The sequence below is a fragment of the Anser brachyrhynchus genome, assembly GCF_964034855.1.
Source record: "Anser brachyrhynchus genome assembly, chromosome: 6".
Classification (NCBI taxonomy): Eukaryota; Metazoa; Chordata; class Aves; order Anseriformes; family Anatidae; genus Anser; species Anser brachyrhynchus.
Window position 1 is genome coordinate 37,690,126 of NC_137700.1, and position 24,225 is coordinate 37,714,350.

The following is a 24,225-nucleotide window of genomic DNA, read 5'->3' on the forward strand; positions in this document are numbered from 1 at the left end:
TATAATACCTGATGTTTTTGTCATCTGCGCAGTTATTGCAACCTCCTCCTTCATTCCAGCTGTATGGTTTTCCACTTTACAGCACTTTTACCTCTCCAGCTCTGCACATTGGTTCATGTACTAATAACTTAGAAATTAACTTCATTACCGAGTCAATTGGCAATCTGTGTTTTCCTAGATGAAGTTGCTATCTTCCCCTTTCCTCTTATTTTAATACTCAAGAAATCTTTGTAGAGACAAGAAGAAGAGCTATTCAGCGCTATCACAGCTTTTCAATAAAGAAAAATATGAGCACATACGAACATGAAGGGTTTCTTCAAAAGAACAGTTTATACAGTTTTCACCTCTTTTATACATTTCTTGTTCCTGGTATCCCAGCATCAGTTGGAAATGCATCATTCTCAGAACAGAACCTGCACAGGATCACAGGATTCTTCACCGTTTCAGAGCATGAGGTTTCTGCAAGAAACTTGCTGTGCTGTAGAAACTGAAAGTGGGGATCTGGTGTCCATGAATCTCTGGCAATACATTACTCCTTTGGAGAGTACTTTCAAACACAGAAATGGCAGCCCATTGCTAACCACTGCTCCCACTGTTGTTGTTGTTGTTTTGTTTTGTTTTTACACCTCTTTTACAAACTATACAATTTAGATATGCTGAATGAACAGTCTCTCCAGTGGTAACACGTAGTAAATGTTCAAGAATCCTATTGTGGATCCCAACGCTAGGTGCTAAGTGCACAAGGCGAAAGACGGATTCAGTCCCAAAAAGTTTCCACTCACATTGTATGTCCTGAACTCAATTCTTCCTTAAATTCACTGTTCTTCTTCTACCTTGGTTGTATAAAAAATAAATTATATAACTTCATGAGATCATACTGTTCTCATTTTCCAAAAGTAACAAAGCTGCATGTGCATCAACCCATAAGCCTAGCTTTGTTATCTGGTTCCTGTGAACATACACAGTGATTAAATAAGTAATGAGCACATCGGTCTCCACTGAAGTGAACAGAAGCGGCAGGTGACTACAAAAAAAAGTGGCAGCCACCTGCAAAAATGAGGAACTCCATTTTGGGCAGGCCAAAATCCTGGATACCCTACTTCTTCTGACCTCTGCTCAAGGGAATACATTGTACCCCTCAGGAGGCATGTCCGGGTGTTACTGTGTACAGCCATACTTTGCAGACTGCTTCACTGAATTAAATGGCAATACCAAAATAGCAGTGTTATTTGCAGGGCGAGTAGTAATTTGGTCCCTTAAAAATATCCTGTACCAGACTGATTATAACGAATTTGACAGTGTAAAGGAGAGCCAACTCAGAAAATTATCAGCCTTGACAAGTCACAGAGGAGCATAATCTCTCATTGTGCACCTGTGATACATAAAAACATCATCACAGAAATATATCAAATATAAGACAGTTACCAGGCTCCTACCTGGTCCAGTTCCTGTGGTCCAATTAAATAGTAGAAAGAAAAGGCAACGTGTTGAAAGATAGGCAGCACAACTGACACGATGCTCCAAATAAACTTTATCCAAGGGGAAAATTTGAAACTAGAAGGATACGCAGTTTCCACAGGTTCATTACTCATAGGGAAACCGTCCCTGCGGTTTTATGTAGGTACATGTCAGGTTGGTTAAGGGTGGTTTTTTTCCTAAGCCATTTGAGAAACCATGTGGCAAATATGTAAATATAAGGATGTCAACCTAGATCATCAGGATTAGTACAGAACGGATCAGAAGAGTGGGCTCTACAACGCCCTTTTGATTACATCCATCTCACCCTGTATCTGGGAGGCAGAAGAGGTCGCAGACAGACACATGTAGAGAGGAATAAAAGAAGCTTAGAGGCCAACTGAAGAAATGCTAAAGAAGCCTAACAAAGTCATAGAGCAAACAATAAATGACATGATCGGCTTTACAAGAAACTATTTGAAGTACACAGGGGAATCTATACCTACACCTTAGGCTGAACACGTTGATTACTTACTGGAGTAAATCTTAATGAATTCACTAACCTCCAATTCAGCAAGGTAGCAGGGCTGCAAAACATTTTAGATTTTGAAGGGAAATGAAAAATAACCCAAAGCCCTCTGACACTCAAAAGAGGTGCCTAGTGAATACTGGAAATGTTTTTACTCTAATATACATGTTTTCATAGGCTTTACAACCTTTAAAATTTCATGCACATGAACATTGTATGATTTGATTTTTGCTTCTAAGTATGTTCTCCAAAAAGAAAAGTCTAAACTCTTAAAGGTCTCTTATAAAAACATGCCTTAGAAAGGATCTTGAAATGTAATATTCAAATATAAGTGATGTTAGATTTTTTTTTTCCAGAGAATAACTTTAAAATATATATATTTACAGAAATTATACTTAGGACTTACAATGGTACTATTTATTCAGTCATTGGTAGACAAAGCATAGTAAATTACACAGATAAGAAGAAAAAAATAGAAATACTCCGAGATGTAGTGGAAGTGGGTATGTTAGTATGAACCCCCTTATTGAAATATGTTCTTACAAAACATTTAAGAACATTCCGATAACTAACACATTTGGAAAAATTAAAGGACTAAATCAGTCAGTGACTGAGTAAAATATTTACTTTTGCCTAAAATATCTGAAATTAACAGTATCTTGAGTATCACCAACATTTCCTCAAAATCTTAATGTGCCACTTGTCTCTGCACATTCTTTTTTAACTACCACATACTTCTATTTTTGGAATCCTTAATGAGGGCACAAGTCCATAAATGAAAGTATCTAATATCCCAAATGAACAGAGGGAGGCTTTCCGCTTGCTATCTTGATATCTGTCTCAGCATGAGACAGATGAGACCTCTGATGTTTTTTTCTTCGTTGTCACCGAAGGGATACCAATTCCATAAGGTTATACCACTCTATCACTGGTTGTAAATTCTTTCTGAAGGAAGACACTGACACCAGTTTTTGAGGATTTCTAACCATGGAGTCTAGTATGCAAAAATGAAGGTTATGAATCTGTAAGTCATATTATTCCTGTAAAGGTGAGGAATTATTTTGAGCGGCAGTAAGTAATTAAAAAGTCAAACTATGTAATAACTAACAGCTCAACAATCATATTACAAAGATAGGACTCTTTTTAAGAAAAGTAGTTCATCTTATACAAGATTAACATCACTGAAACAGTTTCTATAAACGAATGTTGATTTAATTACTACACTGGGTACATAAAAAATAGAAACAAAAATAAGCTATTTCCTGTATTTACACAAATGTAAACAAGAATACAGTCTGTCCCTGACTTCAGAATTCAATCATAGATAAAGAAAGAAGACAGCAGAGCTCTACTGGCTTACAAAAGTAATTGAAATCGGAAACGGTAATTCAAATCTTGCTTTGATGAAACAAAGCAGTGACTTGGAGAATGCTGTTATTTGTCCATTTTCATTTAAATACAACAATCTGCACCAAAATCTTTCAAGTGGAACATACAATGCAAGAAACATCCTCTTAAAAAAAAATCTGTTGATTTTGCTTGTGGTATTTTCAATAATGATTTATTATTTCAGTCATCTTTGCCAGCAGAAAAGAATCTTGTTGACATTCCTCTAAGTGTTTAGGCTAAATCATTGCTGAAGTGCTTGGTCCTGGTAATTGAATAAACCAAGAATTTGTTTAGGAGAAAAACTAACACTTTAAATGTTGCCCCTTTTTAAAACTTAATTGCCATAAAGCTGTCTTAATTCCTTGAAGAAATATAATCATTTTAATTTTCTATTTCATTGCAAAAGAATCATCACATAATATTGACCCCATTATTTGCAATAAAATTTGTTATTTATTTATTTATTTATTGGTGAAAATTATCATTTTGGAAAAGTCAGAAGTAATTATTTTAGTATACTATGCATGCATATGTATCTTATAAAATGGGAATTTTCACTGACCCCAAAAATATGCCCATTCCTTTTTGCACTTAAGACATGATGGCAACTGTGATCACAGCTTCTTTCAGCTGGATCTGAAGTCTTTTCAAACCAATGGAAAATTTCCCATTGGTTTCAATTATTTTTAAATCGGGCCATCAAACACTGACGATAGCTGTCCCCATATCTGGAATCTGTAACAGTGGATGTAATGTTTACTAATATTTCCAATATTCTTGAGTTCACACTTCATTAATCAGTGCTGTTACACAGAAACTGATTGTCTACAGCACCAGTATGACTGTCACAAAATTTGGATTCAGATGTTTTAAGAGGTCTACATAATAGTTTTTTTGTTTGTTTGTTTGTTTTGGTTTTTTTGTTTGTTTGTTTTTTTGGTTTTAAGAAAACATGAGGACAGAACATGCTGAGAGGGAGACTAGATTGTTTTCAGGATCAGGCAACAACAGCAGGTCTGAGCAAGGACATTTGGAAGCCCAAACAGATCAAATGCACAGAGATTAATGTGTTCACACCTCAGATGATCTTTGTTCATCCTTGTTGTCCTCTCTTTGAAACAAAGGGCAGTGAAAGTAAATGTAGGTGCTTCTTTAAAATCAGTTCAGCAGAAAAAATGTCATATTGACAGGGAGCAAGCACAACATAAAAGCCATCACTAAAGCAAGCTGTATTCAGTTTGTTTAGAACGGCAGCATAACCTTTCACGTGAAAAGTAGTACTTGACACTGTTTATAAATAGTGAAATGTGTAAAAATACTGTTTAAATCCATTTGACATCTCTCTTTCGGAGGACTATATTTTTGGCTGAGTCCATATTTTCAATCCTTTGCCTTGAGCTTGCATATGACTGCTCTGTTATTTAGACAGTAGTGACCTTCTTTTACTAATATAAAGAATGGGCAATTTTAAATTTGAATGTACCAAACTACTGCCACTAAAGTATAATTTAATGCAGTGCTTGATATAGGCACAGCTCTCCTCCCGGAAAAGCTTTCTGCCAAAGAAATAGAAAAGAAAAGGAGGAGACAAGCCTACATCAAATCAAATGGTTCACTAACACAATTTGTGTACCAGCATAAAGTAGGTCTTCAGATTGCATGATTTAAATAAAAACAGGTAGTAAACAACACAAAAAAAAATGAAGGCATTGCTCAAGAAACAGAAGGATCACATGGCAAGGAATGTACCACAAGGAGTGACTGCCGAGAGAGAAATAAGCAGGAGGAGGTAAGAAAAGTGTTTTCTAAAACAAGGTCACCGCAGAAAAGGTTTTGGATTCCAGTCTATGTTTATAGCCTTTGGTGTCAAGCTGTCCAAGAACAGATCCAGAAAGACGGACGCTGTAAAAGTAAATTTTCTCTGTCATCCTTTTTCTCACCCGAGGTGCTATCCGTCAAGGCCTATAAACTTCACTGTGGATATATTATGTTAATAAGACATGAAATACTGTATATAGCTACAGGGAAAATAGGGTGCTTGTATCAAATACATCTTCCTGTTCGCTGATGCAAGATCTGAGGAGTATTTTTGGCAGATAAATGGGTCTGGAATAACATTAACTTAAAATTGTATTCCCAGTTGTAAACTGCCTATGCAGACAATGGGCACGTGAACAATGCAAACATTGCCGTGAATGGCTATTTATGGTCAGCCTTCCTGGTTCAAGCTTTTCAGCGCTAGATATTAAATTACTACAAAAGCAGCACACTTAACTCTCATCATCTCAATTTTGCACTCGAAGCAACTCAAACAAGAGGTTTTAAAGTCAGTTTTTCACAGGCATCCATAACTTGTTTTCCATAGCACCGCATGGGTGCTGTGAGGACTCGCCATCTCTCACTAAGCTAGGGAAAACAATAGTTCAGAAGCACTCTAATTCTGAATGGTTAATTTTAGAGTTTCAAAGAGTCTAACTTGCTGCTGCTTTCTCTGAGATGCAGAAACTCAACATTTGAAAGAGGAAATATCTAGTATTTAGAGCACTCGCAGATAGCTAGATGACCATCTTTATTTTCAAATTCAGCCAGACACCTAACCTTCATTGAAAAATCAAAGGAGATAATCGTAAAATTGCTTTGCAAAGCCAGCCGGAAAGCTGTCTCCATTTCTAGGTCCTTTGACAAACCCATTGGCACAAACATTTTCCCCTGTAATGTATGTTCTTGTGCATCCGTGTGTGTGGAGAGCTTCTGTAAGATTTTATGCTCTGCTTGCAATTATAAGGATATTTGCTGGAACAAATACTAAATTTACCTTGAGATAGTTCTCTTAAAACTGTCTTCCTATAGGTGTTGTAAATTACTCTGTTAGCCAGAAAGAATTAGTTTATTGAATAAGCGATCAGCAAGCAAAACAGCGCTGGGCGGCCTGGGAGTCCATGCTCCTCCAAACGGTTTATAACATAGGTATTTGAAATTTCAAGGACTTTTAAGGACTTACAGTTTTAAGGACATGCAGTTACTATCAACAAAGAAGGGAATCAGTTGTACTTAAATGTGAAATTTTTTGTGGTATGTATGAACAAGTTTTACATGGATGCATACCATAACTCCCTTCTGATGTGATATTGTTTACAGGCAAAACAATTCTGAATGAATAGCTGCAATCATAGATCTTTTCAATTCACTGCTGAATCTCCTTGTCAAAGGCTTTTTGGATTGTAGTGCTTGGCTGGCCCTTCTCAACCAGCACAGCCGAGTAGGGGCACCAGGAGCTATGGATCAGCCCCTTTCGAGGCTCTCATTCATCTTTTAGGGATCACTGTTTTCTCGTAGTGCTACATTAGCGTATTTCTAAGTGTGCAGGTACCTAAGTTATTGCCAACTGGCAGATGCTGCTATTCCTTCACAGCTAGTAATCTGCCTGCAGCTTCAGCTCTAGCTGATGTCTTGGGTTCAGAAACAGTATTTTAAGAGTACAAGTTCCCATGTTTTCACTGCTAGCTCCTTCTGATCCTTTCAGGTGCTCTGAGCATGCCAAAGCCAAAAGGTGACTCGCTGTACAGACGTACACAGCGGAAGAAACCAGTGCCTATTTTTCCTTGCTTTCAGACAAATGGGTGTTCTGACAAAGAGACAAACTTTCTCTTGCAAGAGGGATACCGAAGCTCAAGACCTTTCCAAGTCATTCTCAGGAGTTCTCAGCATTCTGTATGCTCGTTTACCATTTTCTTCGTGCAGCTTGTTCACACACTCACGGTGCTCGTTTAGACAAAAGCCTCTAACTCCAGATAAAATTCCATGTCTGGGAATCCCCCAGGAAGTGCCTGCTTGCCCAGAGACCATCTTAGTCCTATCACAGTTGCTGTTACTGTCTTGGCCTAGTAAGATTTTCTCTCCACACAGCTGACATCTGTGAGGACTTTGGTTGCCCATCTCTTCCCTATAAATGCTTGAGGGATTGCTGGAGCTGAGGACTCCATCTGGCTGCAAGGCTCGTGGGAGACAGGCACTGAGGTGTTCAAATGCCTTTAAAGGTCTATTGAAAACACTTCTTTAGGGCCAAGATCTCCTAAACACTCTCTAAAACACAAAGTCTGTTCAGAATTCAGAAGAGGTTGTTAGTGGCAACGTAAGACACCTTGAATCTGGAAAGAGGGGGGACAACATAGCATGAACCTACTGAGGGATACTTACCTCCTTAGTATTTTTTTTCAGGTAAACTGCCAGGCTGTCTCCACTGCTTGGTTCTGCAGTGTAACATAATCTGAAGTACACACTCCAGTACTGCAGAGATGCCAGATTTAATATACAGACCTATTTTAAATAGGCTGATGATACAAAGCTTAAAGCAAATGTAGATTTATATTTTAAAAGTAACCAATGGGGAACAAGGGCATGTAGTTTTGCAGTACAAGAAAAAAGTTTGACCAGAACTTCATACTTGTTTGCATGACAGCCATCCCCACAAACCAGCAGGCAGGAGCTACGAAACTCTGCTAAAAAGGCCCAAATTAAACTCTGCAGCTTCATCAATAAAGGCTCCTCTCTCCTTCCTACTGAAATCAATCATTTCTTCAGGAAAACCTTATGAGACTAGAAAAATATGCTGTGATCAAAAGCTCAAATGTGCAAAAGATGGAAGCTATGTCAATGACCCCATGTCAACGGGGTCAAGGATCCCTAACTCCTTGTATCTAAGTCCCTTAAGATTCAGAGGAGGGAGGAAGGGTGAGGCTATAATCCTGCGCTCTTGCAGTTACATCAGCTCCTGCAGTTAGGCCTTCCAGACAGATGATTTCAAACTCATGCTGGATTCAAACTGTTCAGGACTTTGAACACTTGAATCAACCTCTTCAAATAAGGCAGCAACCACTTTCCACAGCAGCCAAAGCTTCCAATGACTGCAGTGCATTATTCAAGATACCGTGTACTACACTAATCTACTCAAGAGGTGACAGAGGCACAGAAAACTGTGTAAGGCCAGCATCTGAAAGGAAAGGTTGCAGACTCTTGGGCAAGCACAGATGATAAAAGCATTCCTGGCGGCTCTTGCTATCTAAGCATTCTGAAACAGCCAAGGACATCTTCAGAATGGCACAACATCATCTTCAGAAACTCCACTCTCATTATCTATTTCATTTGTGCAGTGCTTGTTTTGTCCCTTAACAACCTTGCATGACCCTCTTTAAAGCCAATGGAAGTTAAACACACTCAGGCGAGAACAAAATGGAAAACAACTGTACACAGACTTTGACTTGACAGACAAACCTGAACCTGGTAACATTCTTAAACAAATGTTATTTTGATTTGCCCCTTTAGGCCCGAACACATACCACAGGTCCAATTAGGATCCAAAACCACAATTGCCAATGTTGGTGAGGAGCTGGACACATCTTGTAAACAGAAGCAAAACCACACACAAAACCCGAATGCAAGAACAATCAGCAGAAATCTAAAATAAAAGCTAAACTGATCGGAGAGAACAAATCTGTGATCGCGTCCCCACATTTCACAAGGGCAACAAAAGATGCCACACTGCTCAACCCAAACCCTGTTTGTCCCAAGGCCTGAATTTTACAGCAAATCTGTATCTTTAGCTTACCTTTTATCCTTGTGTGTAAGTGAAGTAGCCTCAAGACTTCATTCAGTGCTTTTCACAAAAGTCTATAAGCACTCAATCACTGACAAAATATTCAGACCTTCTCAGTGTTGTTCTTACTATCCCTGCTTTTTCAGCATCCCCATGCATGGTGCTCAACATGTCAAAAAAAATTGAGGCTAGGAGCTGCAGAAATACACAGCCAGTGCTTAGTGCATAGCTAATGGCACTGTCCCAGCTGATTAATTTGTGCCCTTTGATATGACCTTTTTCTTTAGCCAAGTTAATGTGCAAGCTTCACTTTGTGGAGGAAATCAATCAAATTCTGCTTACAATTTTAGGAGTGTAAATCTGAAGCAATTTCATTGTTTTATTCCCAGTGTTACAGAAACACAAATACAGTGTTTCAGACAAACAACACTATGAAATATGATGCATAGCTAAAATCAGGAGACACTCGTAATGTATGATGATTTCATCCTGGATTAGTAACAGCGTCCTACAATGCAAGAGGAAAACAAATGCAAGGTAACTTCAGGGGTATAATGTGAATATCGTGTACACACTGCTAAATTCTGAAGTGTTCCCAACAACAACAACAAAAAAGCACGTTGTCACTGGTGAAGCACGTACTGCTCAGCTGCTATCAATAAATAAATAAAAGGCTAAGATGTATGGGGAACAGAATTAAAAAATTACGTCTCAGATACAAAGCTCTTAAACACGACACTGACCTGGAGAAGTGTTCAGTTCATACTGTCACATAAATTGTATAAGAACTGAGTAGGGTTCAAAGTGCATGATAAGAATGACTTAAAGACATTTTTCCACATAACAGGAAATTGTTAAGATTGGGATTGGACAGAGCTGACAGACAACTTTAGGAGAATGCTTTGTTGACACACAACTCATCAACTTAATAGTACAATAATAGATTGCAAATCACAGTTTTTTCATAAAATTATTTCATGTTAATTGAGAACAAATAGTGCCTCAGAGTTCAACATTTCTTTAAATAAAATAATTTACCATATTCATTCAAACAAAGCACATCCAGGCTACACGATGATCTCTTAGAAGGCTTGGGAAAAAGTCAGTAGAAATAGGAAAGATGAAAAATCCCCCCAAGCATGGCAGATTAAAAGATTTTCCATTGTAAGACTAGTAACTCTAAGAGCCTGATTTGACTCCCCGGGTAGTATTCAAGGGCAGAAGAGAGAACCTTAATTCCAACATCTAACAAATGTCTATAACCAGAAGGTATCCCGAAGAATTACGAACAAGCTATGTACGTACGCCAAGAAGCTGGAAGAAATGACATGCTAGAAGAATATCAAATGGTGAGACAGAACGTTCCCAAACAGGCAACGGCTAGTCAACTGCCAAAATTATCCCTTGCCCTTCAATAATATACACATCAAAATCATACTTTGCAGACATGAGCAGGTTAGTATAGGAAGAGGCTCTGGTATGAATACAAAATCAAGGGTGACACTAATAACTTCTCTATTTCTTGAAGATGTCCTGTGTATTTCTGGAAGCACTTTTATGCAGACAAGAGACATTTACTTAGGCCCAAGCAAGGAACAGCAAACACCCACCCTCTAACTAACAGGTCCATTTCAGCAGCCGGACAACTCTTACAGAAAGTTTTGAGAACAAAAAGCAGCCAGCTAAGGGAACCAAAAATGTCTGGCATTCAGAGGTAGCAATCACTGACAGACAAGCATCTGCCCTGAAATCCTAATTTCTGGATTTTACTGACTATCCTAAAGTTTTCATTTAAAATTATTTAGCTTTTATTAACATTTTTCTTCTTTATTTCTTTTCAGCGTTAGAATGTATGGCAGTTATGTGTTGCAGCTGTGTCGAGAGACTGGAATTAGGTTTACCAGCACAAATATATCAGAGAAGACATACAGAAGACATGTCACAGAATGTATAATATGCTTGAAACTTATGTCCAAGGGCTACCATAAAATATAGCAGTGCTACCTTGTGACATGCTTTTATTACAGTTAATATTTTATCTTGTATATTGTTTCTTTTGCTAAATGCTGATTGTTTTCCTTGCTTATGATAAAAATACAAATTTGAAGTCCTAATTACACACTACAGTAGTTTGGGGAGTAAGAAAAAAAAAAAAAAAGACAGCTTCACCATGGGGCAGAAACTATTCACCCTCCCACTTGAATAACTTGTGTCAGCTCAGAAATGCACCAGAAGGTGTCTGCTGTTTTTGCCACCTGCAAACTTTTGCCATTCAAGACAATGAAAAATTCTCAAGTAATGACAGGGAATGAATGAATAGCCTCCAGCTCCACATGAATGGGAAAGACCCGACCTTCCTTAAGCCAACATAGAAAATTGCCTGTGTCTAATATGTAACTATGTGCATAAACAAATATCGGTAAAAAACTATATCAACAGCTCCTTGTTGCCTTTTGGTACAGAAAAGATTTTCAGAAGTGCAAATTTTCACCTTTTTTCGGAAAACCTCTATTGAAATAAACATCAAAGTTTTCTACAGATAAACATACTTTGTTCTTACTTTCATCAAATACACATTTTGCTTTTCATATCAGTAGTCACACAGATTCCATTTGTTGAAAACTCTAAATGCCATTTTTTTCCTATGAAACACATTAGCATTGCTGTTTTTCCCAGATGTGTCTTAAGCCAAAAGAGCAACTAAAAAAATTATTTCTTACAAACACTTACAGCTTATTCAGAATCATGTTGCTCTTTTAATCTTTTGCTGGACCTGCTATTGTCTTCATGTTACTAGTTATTTGTAGAGCTACATTAAGATGACTTGGAAATTGCGAAACAGGATTAAATCCTTGTTGTTAATCTTTAAGACTGTAACAAAGCCTATTTGGAGGGCATTCAGAGAGAAGTAAAAATGAATAAGGTGCCTGAGTAGTACATATTTAATTACTTTCAGATAGCAGTGGCTAACTAACATGAGTGTAACTAGCAGTACCTAACATTTGACAAGAATCTAAAAAATATGGAGTCACGTTCAGAGTAGTGCGAGGTAATTTTTTACTACAACTAAAAAAGGTGTAACAGGATGAAGAGGAATATGCTACACACCACAAAATATTTGAAAATTTTCTTAAAGGCAAGCATCAAGAGGTATAACAGACTGGAAATAACTTTCTGGGCTTAAAGAACAGCTTCATGGCAACCTCTTCAGCTGGTTTAGAAGTGTCCAGTTTTTCCAAGGGAACGTATCACACACGTGCTGCCAGAGAATGGCATTTGCTGGGTTCTGGCACACTGTAGCTAACCATACAGCATGTTCGTGCTTCTTGGAAGCTCTAGTTTCACTGCACCTGCATAGATGAAGTGTTGTCCGTGGCCTGAAACTGCTCTGTGCCTGTATGTGAGTTTGGGACAGATAGCAGCAGGGCACAGGTGTGCTCCCTTAGCAGCTCATGCAACCTGTTTCTAGCTGCTGATTTTGTTTTGTTTTCTGGAGGACACTGAGCTCCTTGCCTGTCATGCATCCTTGGAAATTGTGGGGTGTCACCTAGGAAGGAAGAGCAGATGGAAGCTGGCTGCTACTGTCAGCTATTCACCCAGCCTGCAGCCACTCCCCAAGGTCCTATCATGAAAAAAAAACATGGCCTAAGCAGCTCACAAACCTTATGAGATGCCCTGCTTGCACAGGGTAATCAGCAGTCCATGCTCACTGCAAAATGTCAGACATATAGCTAATATTGACTGCAACTGTGCAAGTTCTTCAATTAACATCTGTATTTAAATAATTGTCTGTAAAACCACAAAGCTGGGATTCTTCTATGGCTCCTAACGAAAGATAAGCTCAGTGGGAGATAAAGTTCAAAAATTTTACACACCTTTGAAAATCTCAGCCAAAATGACCAGCGTGGTTACCTCAGAAACAGCCTCTCTCACTTCGCTGTGTAAGAGCTAAGACAAAGCATTAAGCTAACAGCCCTTCATGCAGAAGGGGGAAGGGAAGGAGTCCCAGTTCTGGAATTTGTTTCGCCCCTAATCTTCCAGAACGCAACTGACTGTCAAACCACACCATGACGCTCATTCTTCACACATTAGAATAAAGGAAAATTTCAACAAATGGGGGGAGATGGGGTGTTTCCCATTTAAAACCCTGGCGTATTTCTTTCTTTTTTTGGTGCTGTTGTTTGTTTTGCAATGGTTTTAAATTCATGCTGTGGATTATGGGTATGATAATTTTTGAAAAATAAATAAATAGATAAATAAGACAGTGCAATTTTGCAGTATCATTCTCTTCCCACCTTCCTTTTTTTTTTTTTTGCTTTACAGGAACAGCCAGAGCCAATGCAGAGGGTGCTTGACTCAGCAGTTAATGACCAAAGCAAAAGGTCACGTACAAAAACTTAGCTTGCATGAAATGCTCAGTTTAGCAGTTATTAATAGTTGGCGCTGAGGAAAGATCAGACTCTAAGCACTCAGACACTATTTCTTCTTATCTGCAGTGAGTTAATTGCTGCTTCTTTCTGCACCTCAAGAGAGGCGCTGGCCTCAGATGAAACTAGAGTGCACACCTTTTGAAAGAGTCACATGTATTGACCCAGACTCTTCCAAGTGACCCTTCAAAGGCTGTTCTGTGGTGCTTCTTACAAAGCACATTAGAAGTGTGATCTTTCTTTGATGTCCCTAATTATAAAGCTAATCCAATTCTCACTAAATACAACAACCGTTTCAATATTGGCTTCATCAGGAGTGGAAACATGGAGTTATATTTTACATTCAAAGACGATCTACTGCTCACAAGGTCATAGAATTTGGAATCTAGAAGAGGCTGAAACCTCTTCAATTTACTCTAACGCTTTTGGGTTTATTTGAAAGAAGCTTCTGTTGTTTTTAAAAGAGCTTATTTGTGGATATATTTAACCAGATCCTTGGGAAAATCAGTCTTGTGCTAAAATTAGGATTCAATGACCCCAAAAGAAAAAAGTTTTTGTAACACTACACAAAAGTATAACCCACGAGGTTGGTCTTCTGATTAGGTTAGCAGACTCCTAATCTTTATCCAACAATGCACTGCCATCGTGTGGTTCATCACATCAACGACAATATTTATTAAAATACACCTAGGATGCAATAATCCTAGGATGCAATAATCCTAGGATGATTTCATAAATCTTTCATAGCTTTAATTTCTAGGAAGCTAATAACATATAAACTTTAAGTTTTCAGGTTATTTATTGAAAGCTACACCATTCCATTTTTAAAAAAGGAAGTACATAATGTGATTCACCCTTTGAATTAAAGTTGATTTTTTTTCAATAAAATTCTTCAAAATGTACTGTATTTTGATTGTTTTATTTTAATAGTGGACTGATTCTAATTCAGATCACTGCCACCCTCCCATTTTCTTTAATCCAAAAGAGATGAGTTCTTGAAATAATTAAATTTTAATAACCCTTGTATTCCATTGTGATATCCTTTGCAGGTATGCCAACACAGGATTTACCAGTTCTGCTCATGACTACATTGTACACTTAGTATACACAGTACACTTGGCTAATTATAATTAGTTCAAAGATCATCCAGCTGTGACCAGGCAATTTCAAAGTGACTGCCTTTATGTAATATCCACGTTCAGTGTGTGTTTATACAGCTAACTTTATCAATCTCATGTTCAGTTGCTTCTGTGAGTTGAGAAAGAGAAGATGGTCTCCTAGACATGCACTCAGTCCTTTATCTTCTAGCAGTACCTTGCTGTCTGAACCCCAAGTGTTCTGCTATGGATCCCAGTGAGCCAACCCACTGAAAGTCCCTCAGGCACTTCCCTTGCATTGCTCAGAGCTCTGGGCTTAGACAGAGCTGCACTAGGAAAGGAAATCTCACATAGGTACTAATTATAATGAATATTAAATTTAGGGGAAAGGACTGAAAAGCAAATACTTCTTAGTGCATCTGCTGTTGGATCTATCAACAGAACAGCAAGACCACACCTCAATTTCTGTATTCCACTACTGCCACTTCCTCCCTTTGAAATACTCATGCAAGGTTTCTGGCCAATCCAATGATAAACGGTTGGTAAAAGTCACTCTACTTCTTGTCCTTCCATGCAGATATTTTTTTTTTTTAAACAGCTAAACATGATAAAAGAAATCCATCTGGCTTCACAGTGCTAGGAAGTCAATTTTGTCCAGGAACGTCAAGAGCCTAATGTAGCATTTTATCTAGGATAGTCTTCTTTAAGAATTTGACTGACATGGGAGGCTGTCACAGGTACAGACTCATGGCTGTAACTGCACAGTTAGAAGCAGGGGGTTGATTTAAAAGGCTGTCTGTTCATGAGGATTGCAGCAGCATCTAAGCAATACTCAGTTTGCTACTTTCAAATAAGAAGCAATTTGCTTGTAGAAGACAGAGTTCAAAGCTCACTCTAGGTATTTGTTATTGCACATCCATGGAAAAAGGTCTTCCTGACCCAATCATGAATGTACTTACATTATGTCTTGCTATATATATTTCTGATCTAATGTTCATCAGAAATCAAATCTGTTTTCCTTCTGGCATATATATACACACAAATATATATAAAAGTGTAAAATTCATGGCTTTTATATATTCATTTTCCTTTCAATTTTACAGTGCAGCCCTTAGCTGTCATACAGGGAGGACGGATACATTGGAATATCCCACAGGTTGTTCAACATATTCTGTATTACACGCTTCCTATTATTTTCCATAAAACACAGGGTATAAAGAAGCCTTTCGAAGTCCCTCGTCTTTCCCACCTCCCTTGGTTTGATGCTTTCTGTGTCACTTTCTACACAAAGCCTTGCAGCTGGACACAGTAATCCAGACGAGGGCGTCCTGTTGCTTTGTATAATGACCGGCCGTCCTGGAGCTGAAGCCAGTTATCTGTGGGGAGGGGGCGGCAAAATAGGACTGTACAACACTAAGATCAGCAGTGCATGTACCACAGGCGTGCAAAGGAAGACAAGTAAATTAAGCTAAGGCACCATGCACCCACCAGCTCCTGGGTAAGGCTGGGTGCTCGCTATAACCCATCGAGGTCCCTGTGCTCCCTGGGACCCTCGGCCTGCCTCCAGCCTGGTCCGAGGCCTGTCCATGGGCCTGCTGCCCCAGCCTGTGCTTGGCAGCCCATCACCTTCCCCCGACCTGGCCAAGAAAGTCATCCCACACCTCTCCAAAGGCTGGGGGAACTTTCTGTAGCATAAAAGGCCCAGAGGGAGAGGCGAAGGTTTTGACCAGAGTCAACTGAGCTGCTAAACACAACTTGCTTCTGAGAATTCGAGGCCTAACATGCTGCAAGCCCATGCGTAGTATTGCACCTGAGCCAATTTCTACCAGAGGACAGCTCCGATACCCTTTATGAAGAAGGCTGTACAGAACTGGACACCCCACAGTCATATCATCATCATGAAAAATAGGCCTTTTGTAAAGCGATCTCAAAAACAGCAAGAAGATACAGCCTAAAATATTATGAAATTTTTGGCTCAGGAAATGACTTAAAAAGCTTATCAGGAAATTTGGAGTCCTAGAGAAAATGCCTGCACCTTCTCAAAAGTTTATGACTCACATTACCAATCCTGGGTCTGAGAAAACCCTTAATAAATCACGAATGAAAAATTTTACAACTGAATAAAAGTTTTTTTTTATTCAGTACCTTTTATTACAATAAATTGTTTTGTTTAGTTTAACTTATTTCCTACAGTCAAACAATAATTTAAAGGGCAAAAGCTAGCCATGAAAAAAAAAAGCTTCACTAGCCCCTGAGAGAAGCATTCTTGTTTAAAATGCAGCAAAAATATTTCAAATCATTCTGTGATAAAAATAAAAAATACTATAGAAAAGGTATATTTTAAGAAAATTGTAATGTATATGAATGTTGTACTATTTAAAGTATAAACTACATAGCCATTAATAATATAACAAATTATTGCATTATACAGAAATAATTATTAGAGGTATTTTTAATATTTAAATTCTATTACATTCAATGACTTCCTCATTTAGTAAGAATATCCCCAAACTGGGATAAGTTTCATGTCTTATACTGCTTTCTGCTTCTGTTTTACTGAAGTCAAGGGGAGCTTTTCATTGACTTGAGTAAGAATTGAACTTTACAGATCTAGTCAAAGGGAAGGATCTTAGATCATCTTGATGAAAGATAGGTATTTTGAATTGTTAAGCTCAATTTTTGAGAATTTCTGGTCAACTGAATATCTCAAGGCAGTTATCAAATGAGCAGACAATGTCATACTCATCTCCCTTAAAATATACACTTTACACATTTTCAAGTTTTTTTTGTTTTATTTCTAAATGAATTTCCTGTCTTACTCTTTGAAATGTTACTGTGCATTGTTAAATAGTTATGATGTTTCATTCCTATGACATTTCATTCCAGATGACCTGCATTTCACCGCTAGAGATACTGGTACTGTATCTGCAACATAGCTTGTGAGGTCCTCTGAGTCCCTTTCAAATGAATTATACCACAGATTTAAGACAATTGAGTTGACTGATAAAGCACATGGTAGAGCCAGCAAAAACGGTTATATTTGACCAATGAAAAATCATCATTTTTTCCACAATATTCAGCAGGTTCTGCAATTGTTCTCTCAACGGGAAACAAAATGTTAGGTTACAGAACCCTTAAAATTCCCTGCTGGATCTCACAGAATCTGCAAGTCCCACCCCGCAGGGAATGCCACTTTCCGGCAGTCTCTACACATTCCCTGAAAGAGTTCAAATTCTTTACACCAATTGAACGCATTTCTCGTCTCGTTTGAATGGCAGACTGAATGGAGACACTTGAGAGTTCTTGGTCGCAGACATTCTAATTGATCTCTTGGCTGCAGTATACTGTAATTTGTATGGAAATATGCATTTCTCTGTGTAGGCTGTCCTGCAGTGGACTAAGCATAGTCATGTCACCTAACAAGAGCACTTTATGAACCATAATTTTCTCTGTTCAAATTATATCTCTCAACTTAGGAGGTACATGAAGAACCTTTCCATATACACACACACAGGAGAGAACCTGTCAAAACATGTAGCTTTGATAACATTGACTCAAAAACTGAATGCTTAACAAGAGCTCTCTATGAAACAAACGGGGAAGAGGCAAAAAATCATGTTTTCTTAGACTAAAGTGTTTTCCCCACTATCTGTAAGACAAATTTAGCTGTGGCATTTGCACAGCAAATCTCATTAGGTAGGCTGGTAAGTTATGCAGGCAGAAACAGACTTCTAAGGATTGTTCTGCAAAGAGGGGGCATTGGCAGCACACAAAGCACTTCCCTTCCCACTCCCTGTGCTGTGGGATCTGGTGAATCCCCAGCTGTGCTATAAAGCAGACCTGTCAAGTCTCATGCACTGACTCATTCTTTTGTATCACACTCTGTCACTGCCGGCATTGCACATTTTTATATGGCACTACCATGGCTCTCTCCCACTTTTGGATCCCACACATCAGATGCAGGTGGTCAGTCTGATCTGTGATTATCTGACCAGCTGCATCTGACGTGTGGGTCAAGGAGCAAAAGAAAGGTCATGGTGCTGGCACTGCAGCTGGGGAATATGCTGTTTAGCAGGACCCAGTGCTGACGAGCCCTGCTAGAAGGCGTGCTCCCCTCTTAAGGCTAAGTGCTGCAGGACTCAGCTTTTTAATGGCTGGACATATGCTTATCACCTAACCTTTCACAAAAATGTGTGCCCCAGCATGTGGAATCTCACGTGTCTAAAAGCGGTGACTTAAGAGGTCAGTATTATAAGTTTAACTTTGTCATGAGATTTTTGCAAGAAAAAGTAATAGGATGAGAACTTGGAGATCTGGTCAATATTTCCTAAAGAAAGATTTTGTTGACCTTACCTTTTCCCTTTTCCTATATGCTATTATTGGTCATCTCTTAAAACCACAGAAACAACTACATGAATTCTGATTTTTTTTCCTCAATTTATAGGATCTAAAGGCAATAAGTACTTATGGTGAAGGTAACACTTATGAAATGATTTATACCTACTTCTGAGTCTCTCTTTGTGGCAATCAAAAATTACATTTCATAAATACATGTTTGTGTGCAGTTACTTAAAATGAAAGGATGACTGAGGTTTTAAATGTCATCCACCCAAAAAAAGCACCGTAAACACTTCAGCCACTCTCAGTGGAGAAGGCTGGTGACTGGCATATTAAAAGCCTCAAGGCTGCAGTTATTTACAAACTCTAGTTTGCTAGATTGTTCCATATGTTTAATTCCCTCCCCTTCTCATCATCATCATCCTTCCCACTGCTTTTCATCAACAGGTATGTTAACAAGAAGTTTGGTTATTCCTAACATTTCTGTATCTGGTCTGATGTTTCATCGCCTTTAGAAAGTAAGACCAAGAACAGAGAAATACCTCCACGCAGAGAGCCTCCGTATGGCCACGTGTACCACTGATTCCACAGTGAGGGATGCAGCAGGCTTCCACTGATGCATGTGACCTTCTGAGGGATTCCCATACAATAACTCTGTATAAACAAAAGTATAATAAATTAGCACCTTTTAAAATTTTTCCTCACAAATGTAGACAAAAAGTCCGGCAAAATAAGGCTGAGGGAAAAAAAATGGATAAGATGTACATTTACAATAATTAGAATCTTATTGTTTATTTGATGGAAGAGCTCCCTTTGGCAGAATCTCCATTGACAAACAAAATTTGTTTACAGGACCACATCTGTTGGAACACAGACGTCTGCTCCTTAAGGCATTAACTAGTTCATCTTTCACTACAAATGAAAACCACAGTCCTTATATGTAAGGAGGATTTCTGATTGTAAATATCACATAGTCATTCCTATTGCACTGCCTGACTATCTGTTAATAATGTGCAATTGCATTTCAGAGAATCATAGAGTGGCTTGGGTTGGAAGGGACCTTAAGATCACCTATTTCTTTATGTGCTGATCCTTAAGCAACAGCTAGGCTGGAAAATCTTTAGATGTAATGAAACAAAGAAAATGCAGAGATGCAAACACAAAAACATGAGGAAGTATATACAGCCCATCTAATCCAAGTAAGCAAATAAAATTAAACTGAAAATGTCATTTTGTATGTGACAGTGGATAAGACCCAAGCAGACGTTCTGTTTAAAACCTGAAGTACTAATTCGTGCAAATACCCTTTAAACAAAATGTAAGTCTTGCTCTCCATCAGATAACGTATTCAGCACTGGCAATGTGTTGTAGAAAAGACAAGAAAATGAGAAGTCAAATGCTTGGAGCATTCAATATATATATCAAAGACTGGTAGGTATCAATATCCCCTGCCACGTCTTAGAAAACTGTATGAGAATTCAGATATGTCATGAATTAGCCCCACACTGAAGCTTCTGTAGCAGTCATTGGTCACACCACTGCAGAACAGAGCATGCATCTGCTTTCTGTATGCATTTTTCTTCTCTAGGTACAGCAGTTTCAGCAAACTGTCGTTGACTGCTATTTCTGGTGAAATAAAAAGCTGCAGAGACTGTTCACCCCTTGGCTTTGCCTACGGTCAAATGAACCCATAAGTAAAAACAGCTGTCAGAATTCCCCACCAGGACTGAATCCCTGGTTATCTGTTTCCACCAGACAAGTTGAGCCTTCCTGCTCCCATGACCTCCTTGATTTTATTTGCCGTATTCCACTCATAATATCCTACTTGGTGCATTTGGAACAATGCAAATACCTTCACGCATGCTACCATCAGCTAGAAACAGCTTTTGCTACTGTTCTTTCCCTAATCCTTAAGGAACTGTACTCTGTCTTCAAAGTGATTGCACTAGTGGAGTCTCGGGCTGCACCCACCTCCCACAGCGTGGCTTTGCCAAAACAAACCAGGTGGGAACAAGCTTGGCATCTTGGCTGTAGGTAAAGTTGTACCCCTGTGTGCAAGGAGGGTTAGGAAGCCTTCAAGAGCTCTCCAGAACAAAATCACCTTTCTAAAATCATTCCCCCCAGTTTACTTCTCCTTTCTTAGCTTTAGCTCACAGCTCTCAATAGTGGATCTTACACATCTACTTTAACATCAGTGGAAGTAGAAATGGGATCAACATTTCCAGCTGACATCAGAGTAACGCATCCACACACTTCTACAGAAAAAGGAAACTTTTTGGATTTATTTGGCAGATAAACCATCTCAAGCAAAAATCAATGTTTTGTACAGAACAGTTACCTTTCAGCCCCTCATTCACACACATTGGAACAGAAAACAAAAGCTCATCCTCACTTCTCAGTCCTCAACAATCTTCTTCAGTATTTCTGGTAAATACTCTTCCCAGTATTTCTGGTAAATTAAGCAGTTCTCTCACTCCAGCACAGAGAGCAACCATAATAAAATCCCATGGTTACCCTTAGCAGTACATTACAACGATGTTAAAAAGGATAACTTTACTTAGCCTTACCTGGCTTCCAGATTTTCAGTCAAAAATAACTTAATTTTAAGGAACAGATTATGGATCTTATTACTGTCCCATCCTAACATGGGGATTCAGAGGTTATAGTTCTATCTTTATAATTGATAGTTTATATTATTTTGGATATCCATGCCTTCATTTACTTAATTCCTCCAAGCAACAATGAAAAATCTGATTCATGAAATCTTTCTAATCTTTTCCCTCCTGAGAATTTATTTGGTTTCATTCTGCTGTTGAATGCAAACAGCTGGACAAGAGGGGAAAAAATCGGAGGGAGAGGGTGCTCCAATAGCCAGGATTAATTAGCCAAAGCAAGAGGATGTAAATGCCTCCTAGTGGCAGGTTTACAAATCTGTATTTTGCTTCAGTTGATCCTTAGCAAAATCCATATACACAGGACAGAAAACTGAAAAACAAGAATGCAGAGGCTGCTCTTTGTTTGGGTTTGATTCTAGCATCCTCCTATTCTTTTCCCCCACTCTCTCAAAATAAGGAAAGAAAAGATTCACACCACACAACCCAAATTTATGCTTATTTCCATTTTAAAAGAAGATTCACTGCTATTTTTTTCTTCAGTACTGTTAAGGCTGAACACTCAACTGACCCACTGTGTTTAGGTTTCCCTGAGTGCTTCACAGAGATTTGTTAAAGATATAAAATAACATAGCAAACAATGAAAGAGCTTGTTTCCCCAACCATTTTTGTTGAAAGCTACTTTGTATATGTTCCTATGCAACAAAAATTAAGTTTATGTGTAGGTGTTCCATGTTTTTACAAACTCCACACTCCTTAGTTGTTATAAGATTAAAACAATTTTCTCCCTCAGTAAATGCTTCCCTTGAAAACCACTGGAAGCACATAATTCATCTGTCCATTTATAGCTTCTATTTTCTTCTAGGCACTGAGAAACTGCTGATTGTGATTGTTGTTTTCCCTTTTAAGAAGCCAATGTTGAACAAGTGACAGATAAGACAATTTAATGTTTCAGTGACCACACAGATCAATTTTTTCATTTATTCTGAAGTTTAAAAGAAAAAAGAAAAAAAACGATAGGCAACCAAGGTACAATAGCAGGGATTTTGTTTAGCAAATTATTCTTCTATACCCAGAAAATTTAACAGGCACTCTCATTAAACCTGCAGGGAGTTTTAAGGTAGCTTTAGTCCTAATATTTTTCAAAAAATGCATTCAAAGATTTTTCCCCTGAATCGTTTTCTTCTCTATGGAATCTATCAGAAAGGTTTGGAGATATAGTACAAGTCTTTAACTGTGAATAATAGAAGAAGAAGAAAGAAAAGAAATGTATTACCACAAGCTGGAGAAGATCTCAATAAAAAGATAGGTAAGTGAACAGGGAACATTGTGTAGTTGCTGTATTGGAACATATAAATGGAAAAATGACATATATTTGGGAAAGTGTTTATATGGAAAAGGTTCAGGATTGGTATCACCTATTAGCACTTACCCACTCAATACAAGTCATTGTAGGGTGACGGACACCTGATTCACTCCTTCCACCCCCTTCATTTCTTCCTGGTTTTATTCCCCGTAGATCTCTGCCTTCTGTCCCTGCGGTGTGCCATCTGATGCACAACCCTATTAAGCAAGCTAGCATTATAGCATCGTATGTGGGCTGGCAAAGTATGTGTACTCAGCCTCCTCATGCCTGGGTGCTAGCAACGTGACGGCTGCACATTGCACCAGTGTTCAGTGTGAACCTGTATGAAATCTCCTCTAGATGCAACAAACCCTTCTGGAGACAGTAGGGGGCCTTAGGCATCTGACCTGGCTGTCCTCAGGAAGAGTAAGGACTAAGCACACCTACATCAGAACCTCCCTCTTTCCAGTTATTCAGAGACCAAACTCAGATGCCATGGCTGTTTACCACTGTACCTTTTTTTGCTGTCAAGTAAGACAGCACTCAAAGGAAGCTGTGCAGTGATCAGGCTGTCATCCCATAAAAACAGAAACTGAAAGACAGCTAATTAACAGTAAATAGTCAACAGTGACATCCAAAATGCTATCCATAATACTCATTGTTTTTAGCTTACTGAGTACAGGCAAGAAATTTAAAACTTATGCCAAGGAATTTACAGTGACATCCCAAGCAATCTTGCAAAAGTCCTGGAGCTACTATGTTGGTTTATGTTCACAATTTTTTTAAAAAATATATATATATATAGTTTGCATTGGAACAGTTTGCCAAGAGATGTCGTGGAATCTCCTTCTCTGCAGATATTCAATGCCCACCTGGATGGGATCATGTGCAACATGCTCCAGGTGACCCTGCTTGAGCATCGGGGTTGGGCTACAAGATCTCCAGAAGTCTCTTGCAGCCTCAACCTTTCTGTGATACACAACATGAACTCTACTAAAAATAGCATAAAATTCCATCTTTGTTCTCTATGAAACAAAGGTCTTCTACCTTGGAGTGAATCCAGTTCATTTTATTGATAGGAAGTAGAATTTTAAATCCTTGCTTGGTTATCTGTGAGGCTAATTGAGAAGACAGGTCTATACGTATTAATTTTGCCCAAATACTAATTACAAGATTTTCTTTCACGAGCTTAACTGTTATTCTCCTGTTTAAAAACATTACAGAACTTAAAACATGTTAACAACTGTGTTTCTGCAAGTTTCGCAGTGTAACAGAATGACATCACTGTCAGTTCCCTATAAAGAGGCTTTGGTTCTGCTAAATACTAAAAGAAGACTTTATTGCCTCATATACTACTCTTGACCACTTAATTAACTACCACAAAAGCTAATTAATTAGACAGCACAGTCTCTAATCATTCTGGAATTTGTTCTATTATGT

The 24,225-nt window shown here is 38.4% G+C and overlaps 1 protein-coding gene across 2 annotated transcripts in view; it reads right to left on the reverse strand.

Annotated features, from left to right (window-relative positions):
- The window catches only part of HSPA12A (heat shock protein family A (Hsp70) member 12A), a 91,049-nt gene that overhangs the window by 64,599 nt on the left and 2,225 nt on the right, over positions 1 to 24,225 (reverse strand). Inside the window, exons 1-2 of one of the 2 annotated variants that reach the window (XM_080597610.1) lie at positions 22,873 to 22,905; positions 19,371 to 19,482 (exon numbers count right to left, since the gene is read on the reverse strand). In XM_080597610.1, the coding sequence (XP_080453736.1) occupies positions 19,371 to 19,482; positions 22,873 to 22,890 (130 nt within the window). In that variant the 5' untranslated portion in view covers positions 22,891 to 22,905. Of the gene's footprint in view, positions 1 to 19,370; positions 19,483 to 22,872; positions 22,906 to 24,225 lie in introns of those variants that run through there. The other variant, XM_080597611.1, reaches the window with a different exon arrangement.